General features: G+C 37.1%; 2 protein-coding genes across 3 annotated transcripts; both read right to left on the bottom strand.

Moving 5' to 3' along the window:
• Positions 1-23: 23 nt before the first annotated feature.
• On the bottom strand, positions 24-3,396 carry ifi30b (IFI30 lysosomal thiol reductase b). 2 transcript variants are annotated; one of them, XM_079482689.1, is made up of 8 exons: positions 3,275-3,396; positions 3,089-3,198; positions 1,636-1,824; positions 1,463-1,531; positions 1,042-1,131; positions 793-945; positions 635-703; positions 24-515 (listed from the first exon to the last, which is right to left on the bottom strand). In XM_079482689.1, exons 1-8 carry the CDS (start codon positions 3,327-3,329, stop codon positions 456-458), a joined length of 795 nt encoding a protein of 264 aa, XP_079338815.1. In that variant the 5' UTR covers positions 3,330-3,396; the 3' UTR covers positions 24-455. The 2 variants fall into 2 exon arrangements, with proteins under 2 accessions (XP_079338815.1, XP_079338816.1); XM_079482690.1 differs by having other exon boundaries at positions 99-276; positions 417-515; positions 3,089-3,292.
• A 681-nt stretch (positions 3,397-4,077) lies between these two features.
• Positions 4,078-10,932, bottom strand: tmem38a (transmembrane protein 38A). Its single transcript, XM_079482578.1, has 6 exons — positions 10,632-10,932; positions 8,635-8,791; positions 7,752-7,936; positions 7,523-7,610; positions 6,907-7,024; positions 4,078-5,042 (listed from the first exon to the last, which is right to left on the bottom strand). The coding sequence occupies exons 1-6, from the start codon at positions 10,753-10,755 to the stop codon at positions 4,827-4,829; spliced, it is 888 nt and encodes a 295-aa protein (XP_079338704.1). The 5' UTR covers positions 10,756-10,932; the 3' UTR covers positions 4,078-4,826.
• Between the last annotated feature and the right edge of the window lie 508 nt (positions 10,933-11,440).

The following is an 11,440-nucleotide window of genomic DNA, read 5'->3' as shown; positions in this document are numbered from 1 at the left end:
TTTAATTTTTGCTTTACAAATATGACGGTGGAAATATGTGATCCTGTATTATTATTAAAATGTAGCATGTCTGTTACCCATCAACCATACAAAAAAGTAAAAAAAAAGTGTGCATTTAATTTGGTTTTGAAAACTACAGTCTCATCAAAAGTTCTCTTTGAACAACATACACAACAGCAGTAGTATTTTATACATGACAAGTATGGATTTTCTCCTCCAGCATTGTGCACCAATGCATTTTTGGATATGTTGCTGTCCCAAGTCCACACAAATGATCTGCCAATGAATCATGCATAACAAACACGAAGCAAGAACACATCAGACAATTTACACAAGAACACAAGTACACAAGTACACATCGGATCAAAATATTATTAAAGTATTAATTTGACCAAAACGCACACACTTCAGCTTACATTTGCATTATATTATAGCTCAATATGCTACACTGTGTCTTAACAAAAACTCTGGTCCAGTTTTTTCAGGGCTCCAGTGCAGGCCGGTGGCTTGATTCCCTGGTGGAGAAGTAAACAGATGAAATTAAAACTCTTTAAAAATAGACCAGCTTGAGAATACATCACAAACTCTACCAAAAATGGTCGGGTAAAAAAACACCTAAAACAGATGAACATACTTTATACAAATCACACACAAAGCTGAAGAGTGTAGACATTGCTTTATCTTCCCATTCACTTGTGTATTCCTATAAAGAGAAGGGGTTTTATGAAATCTATAGTCCTCATACAGATAATATATTGTCACACACTGTAATTGACTCTGCTAATGCCTCACCCCATTGAAGGTGATCCATGGCACATGAGTGTGTTCCGGTTTAAGCACTTGTGTCTTCATTGCATTCTCATGCATCAATCTATGGCCAAGATCTCCCGCGGCACACGACTCTATTGTCGCCCATTTCACAGAAGGCGCACATAGTTGCAAACACTGTTAAAAATACAAAATGTCAAAACGGTTCATAAAGCACCTGAAACACACTTATGTGACGACTCCTGACCCTTTTGGGTTTTGGAACTCACTTACAGACTTTGCAGACTTCAGCACATCTGCAGACGCCTCCATGCAGTAAATTATGTTGAATGCCGATTGACCAGCTGCATGTAAAATGCATGCCTGCGAAAAGACGAACGACTTTTAGGATTTTTATTTCAAACCCGTTTGACTTTCTTCTGCAAGCATATTTGGAAGAAAGTGAGTAACCGAACCAAACCGAACAGCGCCGGCACCCATTCACTAACTTCTATTGCACGGACACAAAGCTAAGTTAGTGCCAGTTAACAAAATTCGTGTTCATCTGCCATCTCTTCCTGGGATGGGAGAGGTTTCTTAAAAACTTCTGAAAATGTCCACCTTTGGGAGAGTGAATAAGATGCTTTAAATTGTCACTCAGGTCGGCACTTGTTAACTTTAATAGCGGAGCAGTTGTGTTGGATCACAAACTCACCTCCATCATGTTAGCAGAACACTCTGGCTCTCCATTTTGGCAGATGAATGAGTTCTCTTCAAGAATCTCCTAAACTTACAAGTTAACATATCATCAATGTTCACAGAACAAGATACAGCAAAAACACCAAGAGTTGTGAACCAATCACTAGATATTAAGAAAGAAAATGTCACCAGAGCATTGCCGAAGGGCACCAGATTGACTTCCATGATGTCTTTCAGTAAAGTCCATGTTGGGAAGAGTTGTTCTGTCAGGAAAGCTTTGCTCCCTGGACACAGACTCTCATAGTAGACCGTGACAGCCACGAGAGGAAACACCGGGTCCGATCTAGTGGCGTTTAGTTCCATACATTGTTTCTGTACCTGCCGAAAGCATTAAGTGCACATCAGAACCACGTAGCGTTGCACAATTTTAACCATGCTGACATTTTTTTTGTAGGGTTTCAAAATAGTTTAAAGCAGATTTAGTATGGAGGTCATAAATTGTAGTTACTTAACTGTATAACCAGACACTACTAACCCATCCTCCCTCACAATCTTCTATTTAAAATTGATGTTTAGTTCCTAAAGGGACGGTTCATCTAAAAATGAACATTATGTCATGCTTTGCTTACCCTCAGGTTGTTCCAAATCTGTACACATTCATTTTTTCTGCTGAACAGGAAGAACGAAACGTGCTTTTACATTTTCTTTTGTGTTGAACAGAACCAACAAATGGCTTAAAACAACTTGAGGATGAATTAAGGTCAAATGTTTATTTTTAGGTGAACTGTCCCTTTAGTTAAGTCTTAAACAGTTATGTTTTACACTGATAATGAGTTAAATGTGTTTTTCATCGGGACGATGACATTGATAAAGATTTTTTTATTAAACTCCCAATAGTAGTTCTGATATATAATCATACATCTTGGACACAATATTCACTTTTTTTAGTGGAATCAAACTTCAAAAAACATTTTACTACAGCCTATCAAACAATACATTTTGCACCTAAAATAAAATAGTTATTATATAGATAGTAAATATTGTTAAATGCACACATGGAAATCGGCCATTTTGGTTTGTGGTGCATGTATCTGATGATGCTAGAAGTGCTGAACCTCTGACCCCGATAACTTGTATCTTGTCTAATTGGAAACTGCTTGTGGTTACTTCCAAAAGCATTAAGGTCACAAGGAATCCTTTGAAAATGGCACTTAAACACACACTCATACCATGCTCAGTGTATGTTTTAGTCCAAATGTAGCCCATAACGGCGTAATAAACCACCAGATATTATAGTGCCATTTATAAGCAAAACAAGACGAATACGTTTGCACTGAAGGATTCTCCGAGGTGTTTTTATAACATTTTCATTCGATTGTTTTCACAGCACACTGCACACTCTGGGTATTATCTTCTTACATTTTTTAAATGCCAAGAAATGCCCATCCAAATGTTGCTTTTCATATACAATGTTTCACTTAATCCATTAAAACGCTGTAAACTGTTCACTATGATGATTAATTCATGCATTAGCAAACAAAAGTTTACAGAGCTAACTTTTATGCTTTCACTTTTGAGATCCAAAGCCGAGAAAACTACAGATTTAGAACAAGGTTAAGCAATAACCTGTCTCCGGACTTACCCCACACTCTATGGCAATCTCAAGAGAGCTGCACCAGTGGGATGGAGGGTATCCACATGAAGGCGTTGGGTGAAATAAACACTTGATTTCACAGACGCTGATGAATATGACTATAAACACATTAAGCAAAATAATGTTCATGCTGCTGGTTTTCGCAGAATGTGAACTGTGGGAAGTTGGAACTACAATCTTGTGTGAGCTCTCCTCCCTTCTGAACAACATCAAAGATCCAATTAAACATGAGCAGCTACAGCTGAACAGACACAAGACACTGACCTCAGATCAGCAATTCATGAAATCAATTGTGTGATGCAACAATCTGCTGTTGATGTTTATAGACCACGTGTGTCAAAATACTATTTATAACAATCATGTTTTTAGTGAAAATAATGTTTACCGTATGTTTTTGGTGCGTGTCAACAACCTCATGATTAGATGAGATGAAATGTTTAATCGAGATTTAGGGTCTCTATTCTTCACACCATGTTAAGGATTAAGAAAAGACAGAACTGTTGATGAAACGCAGGTGTGCAGAGGCCTGAAGTCAGGATTCAGGCGAAGATGCCCTCGTGTGGTCAGAGGGGATATGACAGACGCGGATTGTGCACATTAAGTTCTTTGTAAATATAGCTCACTGTGTCTTCTTTCATTTTTTCTCGCAGCTCATTGGGTTTTAATAGACTATTATAGCAATATTTACTCATGGTTGTATGTGTAAAGGCAATACTATTATTTAAATAATAATTATCTTTATATATCTTATTCAATAAAAGTTCATTTATGGCTCACAAAAAATACTATACATTTTTTGAGTAGTAAAGATGGCGTGGTTGTATCATCATTCGATCATATTCAGAATTACAGCAATAAAATGCAATGGTTTCAAATTCATTTCACTGATCATCTTTTTAAAATGTGCCATTTAAATCATAAATGTATCATGTCCCTAGTTTCTTATTATTTTTGAAAGAAATGAATTATATATTTTTAATATTCTAGATATTTTCAAAAATCTGTCATTTAAAACCATATCCATCCTCAAACGTCTTCACCTTGTATTCTCCATAACAAAAAAGCCAAGTCTGCTCTCTCTGTGAAACATAATTTAAAACACTTTAACATTAACCAACTCATTAAGTGACATGACCAGTACATATAATTGAACAATGACAGATCGCATACGATTCACTCTTTCAAATGTATATATCGCCATCATCACTGAGGACATAAACATGTGACTTGGTTTATAACAGATACAAACAATCCGAAACAACCACTCATATGCTTTTGGCTGAAAAATGTGTTTATTTATTTTTGAAAATATATTAGTTTTTTCCATTCCATTGGATGTAAAAAGCATTCATGGACGCAAATTATTTTGTTTCTTAAGTTGTTTGGATAAACCTTTTAATGGAGTCTGAAATCAAAGTCAGATTTATTTCTCATGACCTTTCATTCATTCATTATCCATCTGTTAATTTCATACTGTACATTTGGCAGAGTGGCAAATTGGGCTTCAATGATATAAAACATTATGACAAATAAACAAAGACACACATTTTGGGAAGCTACAGTATATATACAGAGTCCCTATGTATGTGGCATATCTGTTCTCAAAAGCACCATTCAAAAACATACTTGCATTGGTTTAACATCAATTGCCCTCTTTTCTCAGGCGGAGCTGAGCCCCTGTGTCATATCACAGATAAGGATCATGACTTCTGTCATTGCTGATGCTCTACTCGGCTTTCTTTGACTTTCTCTTGCGGGTTCCTTCGCTCAGGTCCTCCTTGGTTTTGGCAGGAGAGAGGGATGCGGACCCAGCGGCGGGCGCGGAGTGGTGGTGATCGTGGGACTCTTCACCGCCGAGGGGAGATCCGAACAGCAGGTGGCACACCCAGGACTCGATGAGGGCGAAGGGCGATCCGTGAGAGTGGCGGGCCGTCATAACCACCTGCGGAAAGATTAAAAGCGAGGTTTCGGCGCATGTTTTTTTAATGTGTTGCTATGGAGTTTTTAAGCTTTTTATTTTCTCCAAATCTCTTACCTGAGAATAAACAGCAATGGCAGTTATGGCTAAATAAACATCACTAACTAGATTTGCATGTCTTTGCTTGCAGTGCCTGCAAGGATGTCCAATTACAATTCAGTATGCAAACAGATAAAAAACAAAGTGTGAACTAAACGGTCCGACTGGATTTACTGATTTCTTTATAAATTTCTTATTAGGCAGCGGCTAGGTGTAGATGCTATTTACACTACGATTAAAATAGCAGTAGGTTGTGTTTACACTAGGGATGCAACGATTATAGATTTGTTGGTACGATTATAGTCAGAGGAATAATCATGGTTACACGATTATGAATATTATTAGCATTCATTCATTTCTACATTTTTATAGGCCCTTCCAAAATTTTAAAAAGTAATACTTAATAATACTGTCTAAGTATTAGTTTGTTTTCTACCCATGTAACCTCAATAAATAAGGGTATAATACCATAAAACTATTAGCCTAACTCACAAATATTTCATACTGTATAGTCAAATAAAGTCAATCCTTAAGTAATACAATTTAAACAATTGATCTAATGCTGACCAATAGCACAAAGAAATGTAATAAAGCAAACACACGAATAAAATTAATAGTGTTTTTCATGTGTTTCAGGTGTAAGTGTGGTTATCAGGTACAGAAACTGAATAAAGGAGTCAAATGTAAAATAACACTTCATAGTCTTCACAGTATAAATGAAATATAGATCAAACCATAGTAAAGTTATTAAAGGTAATCGGTCAGGAGCATTGTGTTTGTTTTGGCTTTGTTTTTGGTTGAGCATTAAAACCGCGATGTTTATTATGCTGCTGTCCGCACGGGCCACATGTTTTTTCTTTCCCTACCGTTTTCGTCACAGTGAAATATATTGGATTTATTATCCTTATATAGAGCCTACTCGCTAAATAACGTTCAAAGCTCAGTAATTGTTTGATAAAACACCATCAGGAGTAGACTTTCAATTTGAGCTTGCGCATACAGAATGTACACATCTTATGAGCTTTAAGTTTGTCTACGTTGCACTGAAAGCCCAACCGTCCCCGCTCCAGCCTTGATTGTGAATGTACATGTAAGATTGGCTTTTTTATCTCGCTGCCATAGTTAATCTAGTGTGTGTCGTGGGCTCCGTGTCTCTGATAAGCACAGCTCTTTAAGATGGTGCACTGCTGGTGTAACTTTCCTTTTGTTCACATTGCAAGAGTTCTGTGCAACATCGACACGCGGTGTAACGGAGCCTTCACGGTATATTATCCGTGGCGGTTTTTAGCACATTCAAAAGTATAATTCGGTAATCGCTGCATCCCTAGTTTACACTGAGTGAAAATAGCTGTATTTTCTTTGGATGAAGTAGATGCTATTGGTACTTATAAATAGAAAACGTTACTATTTGCACCTCGGTATTGTTGTGCATTAAACATTATGCAATAATAACAGAGTGTAAATCATTATATTTATAAAAATTATTAAAATGATACCAACTTATTGATATATTAAAGCTCTACACCCCTAACCATACCCTAAACCTAAACTATATGCATAAAAACAAATGTCACGACTGACCGATCAGAATCAAGCAGTCCAGCGGGCCATGTAATACAGACTTTCCACCTTACGCCACTGTTTGAAATGCGTCATTCTTACACTTTCTCTATTCCAATCACATATTGGTGGGCGGTGCTAGTACAAATAATATCTGCCAACATGGCAGGCTATTTGTACTCAGTGTAAATAGACACTCTGTTTTTATTATCAGACAGAATTGATGTACCTTGGATGTGGCCATGAAGAGAGTGAAGAGACAGATGAGTGTGCTCTTTGATGCAGGGAGCACATGGGCCTCCTGTAGTGTGAACAGAATGGCTCCATACAGACTGGCTTTAGTAGGGCTGAAAAACACAACAATCAATTCAGCAATACAACAAGTACACGAGAAAAACGAGTACAGACAAAAATCTACACTCCTGAACAAAAATGTACTGTGGTTTTACCATGAAACTATATTCATATAGTATTTACAGTGGCTCCATGGAACTTCATTAAATACCGTTTTATATGGAAGATCTCCAAAATGTCACACACCACTACCATGTCTTGCACAACATTATAACACCAAGTAAAAATAATAAAACCAAGTAAGAATCAGTGCAATGATCAATATAAAATAAATTCCAAAAGTGAACAAAGTTTTAAGTATTATATGCATATGAGTATATGGTTTCATAAATGATACAAACCACAAGCTCAGACATTCTGCTTCACATTTTGTTTAAAATAACACACATCACGGTGAGCAAATGACAGATTGCCATTTTGGAGTGAACAGTTCCTTTAAGCCTAAAATAATAGTAAAAACCTGCAGTGCATCAACGAACATGAATACTTACAATGACATGTTGAGGATTTCATTGGTCTCTGGCTTCCACACTCCACGCAACAGCTGCTCGAAATTGGCCATGAGAGCGACCCCTGACCCTATGAGTATTAATAGAACAAGATCACCAGAGCGTCACATATACCCACAGCAACTTTTCTTATGTTATAAACTGTATAGATCGTGAGAAGTGATCTATAACCCAAAGGAGACATCCCTCTGGAGATATAAGATATACTTGCCCTTGACATAACCAGTGATAACCATGATCAGCCACCCGTGATGATATGCATGGTGAGCATGATGGACTCCAGCTGCAATTTTACGGGATCGGACGACTTCCTTCAAAGCCACCAGCACAAGTTTCACAGGCAGAAAGGCGACACATTTGTAAAACAGGTTTAGAGGGCAGAAGAAGACCAGGTACCTGCAAAGTAATGAGAAAAACCCAATCACATTTCCACTGCACAGAGGCACAATATTTCTGAATCACCAAAATGATGCCTAAATTCGGTGCTTATTCCAAATGGACAAAAACACAAACAAATTTGTACATTTTAATTTAAAAGAATTTGTTCAAAATGTACGTAATTAAACACAAACAAATGAAATACAAACCAGTTATTTTGTCAGTGAACTTCAATTATTTAAAACAAGAACAAACAAACATGAAAACAAGTTTTAAAAAATGTCTTTATAGATTTTATACGCCAAGCTTTAGAATATTTTATTGGATATCAATTGGCCTTAAAGTTTAAAATGGCGTGAGATACACTGGTGTGTGTAGAAGACTTGCGTAACATACTCCACATAATACCATAAACCATATAATTTACAGGATGTACATTGAGCAGAATGTCTCAAACAAGTTACATGGAAGACACTGTAATGCAAATAACTATTCAGTGTTATATTTAGCTTTCCCTATTCTAAATAAACCTTTCTTAAGGTTTTCCATTTAAAAAATAAACAGTAGTTTCAATGAAGATTTTTTTATATAATATATAAATAAAGCAAAACTTTATTTTGTATTTATAAACAGATGTATTGAAATGACCCAAGATAACATTTGTGTCACATGCAAAGTATTCTGTACAAACACTGAGCCATTGAAAATGTCCTCACCAGACAGCTGAGGCCATGAGGATGTGACTGTTGTTATGGAAATAGTCGATTGGAGACACACCTAGCATGATGTCTGCTAGAATGTAACTTCCAAAACAGTAGAGCATAGCGCAGAGCCAGGAGGCCACAGGGCTTCTACGGGACACCTCAACAGCACCTGGTGAACAGAGACAGAGAAACGAAATGACAGGCTTTGCAAACACTACCAGAAAAAATAAACAGAAAGTACAATGGAAGTCATTGTTTAGGTCACGTAAACACCAGTTTTGCCTGCTCCCACAGTACACATGACGCCCTTTACAACAGTCTCATACTATAGCCAGACTAACACGGACCACCGCTTTTGTGGTTCAGCCGCCCAAACATAAAACAACAAGCAACGTTAGATTTGCAACATGATGATTTTGGACACCGCTAAGAAAGCATTAAGTCCAACTGGAGGGGTCCACGTCACCCCTTCCGAATCTCCAGCGATGAAGCGATGTTACAGAACAGGTGTGGCCAAGGGCGGTTACACACTCAACAGGCATTTTGACTGAAAACTGATCCTCTTAAATGTGCACTAAAAATAAACAGAACCCCAAAGCTTATCGTCCCTCGCGACTGTAGGCCCTGTTTCACACCATGACCTCCAACATTTGACAGGACAAATCAAGCGCAGGACAATGTTAAGACAAAATACTGGATTTTCATATCTCCTTAACATATACCGTATGGATGTATCATTATGAAGAACAAATGATCAGATTTATAATAACTGTGCCTTTGTAAATAAATCTGCAAATTGTCGCAAAATTGATGCTATTGATAGTTGCAGCAGCTTTTCACTTCAATACAGACACTTTAGATCTAGCTTAATATAGCTAACTCCAGCAAATCCAGCACGGTGACACATGTTCTGAAGCATGTCACACTAATACGTAACATCATGAAAAGTAAAATCGTAATTATTATTTTTAAAAGAGTTTTATTTTATTGTAATGAAAATGATGTCAGTATTTGTAGTACTGAATATACTTTACCCCGATTGCAGTTCTTCTCAGTAGGAAAAGGTTTTACTATAGTAAAAGTGTAGTAAACATTTTTCTTACAAATTGCACCACCATAGTTTTACTACAAACACAACTGTTAAACTATGGTTAGACCGTAGTCGATTTGTGGCTGATTTGACTTCAAGTTAATTATAAATAACGACTCAAAATAGTAGATACTTTTGAAATGTGAAATGTGAAACGGACGTATATGTAAACTGAATGGTTCAATGAAAGTGAAGAGTTATAAGGCGTGGGTTAAATGAACCTGACTAGTGGCTGGACAAGACACTAGACATCATGCACTTGCAGACGTTTTAAAAGTTTCAGATAGAAACTGATCAAATCTGCAGACTGGCACAGACTTTCAGCAAGAAATCCAAAGTCTTGCAGTGTATTTTAGCTTTAACAAATGTCCCGATATCTCTCTCTCTCTCTCTCTCTCTCTCTCTCTCTCTCGCTCAGCTGCGCGTCTATTTAAGGCGCTTCTATTTATTGCAGCGAGACGCGCAGCGGAATGCAGAAGCGCTCTATCGTGTTTCCAAGAGGACTGAAAACTCTTTACAAAGATATAGAGAAGATAATGATTTACACTCGTAAAATACACAATTAATAAGACTTCTACGAAAACAACATCAATGGCAGTGACAGCCGACACTGAAGCAGTCAAAATGACATAACACTTGTTGATAATAGGCTGCATTGAGAATGTATTGTTTAGAATCTCTTTCTTTTTCGATCTTTCTAATATCTGAGAAATAACAGGTCTATGTGACGTGACGAATATAAATAATCACAACAGATGCATGTCATTTCTCGACCTAATTTTCATTTGACCCAATTTGTGTATAATCGTGTAAACAATTGGTAACAAAAATGCACATCACCACACGTCATCGCGATGCAAATGAAGGTTTAGTGTATTACAATTGTGTCATATGGATGATCCAATCAACAATGCCTTACCTGGTTCATATTTGAGGTAGAGTATCGACACGATATAATAAGCGAGATCAAAGACTGGAAACATCGCCATCTTCGAGAAATACTGGGCGATATCGCCCAGGTTTAGGACATCCAGTACCTCCATGATGTTCTTCGGACCCTACCACATGAAGAGACCCTTCTTCTGCACGAGTGAAGGGCTCTGCACATACACAGCTGCCTATTAATACAGGGCAGAGCACAGGCTGAGACGCGCTGTTGAGGTTAAATGAAGACTCACTGACGCTTCAAAGCCTGGACCGCTACCGCCGCTCAGTGGATGAGAACAAAAACATGAGCCTATAGATTTTCAATCTAATCAAACCATTAAGAACTAAGAAGAGTGGATCTAAAAATGTAAAAGCAGTGATTTTGTTTGTTGCTTTCAACAGCTATCTCTAAAATATGTACGCACGTAAATGATAAATGTTACAATATAACAAAATATGATATGATTGTTGTTATTATTATGATAGGTTGGTTGTTTTTGGGGCTTACAACTATTTTAATATTAACGTATTTTGTTTAAGCTGCACGACATTTAAAAAATATTGAGAAAACATACCGCATGCAAGTCTACTTTAATGCTTCATATAAATTGGGACAAAATAAAAATGCAAATATTGGCGAAATAAGGTTTTAAACTGTAAAACAGTGGGATGCACTTAGAGTTTACCATGGTGGGGAAACAGACGAATCGCCTACAATGACACACAGAAACATACATAGAAGTATGAGAAGGATTTTTATACTTGACAGAGGAAGCGGTCACATGATTTTAAAAACTGTTT

This window comes from Barbatula barbatula (assembly GCF_947034865.1).
Source record: "Barbatula barbatula genome assembly, chromosome: 20".
Lineage (NCBI taxonomy): Eukaryota > Metazoa > Chordata > Actinopteri > Cypriniformes > Nemacheilidae > Barbatula > Barbatula barbatula.
This window is presented reverse-complemented; position numbering and strand designations above follow the sequence as displayed.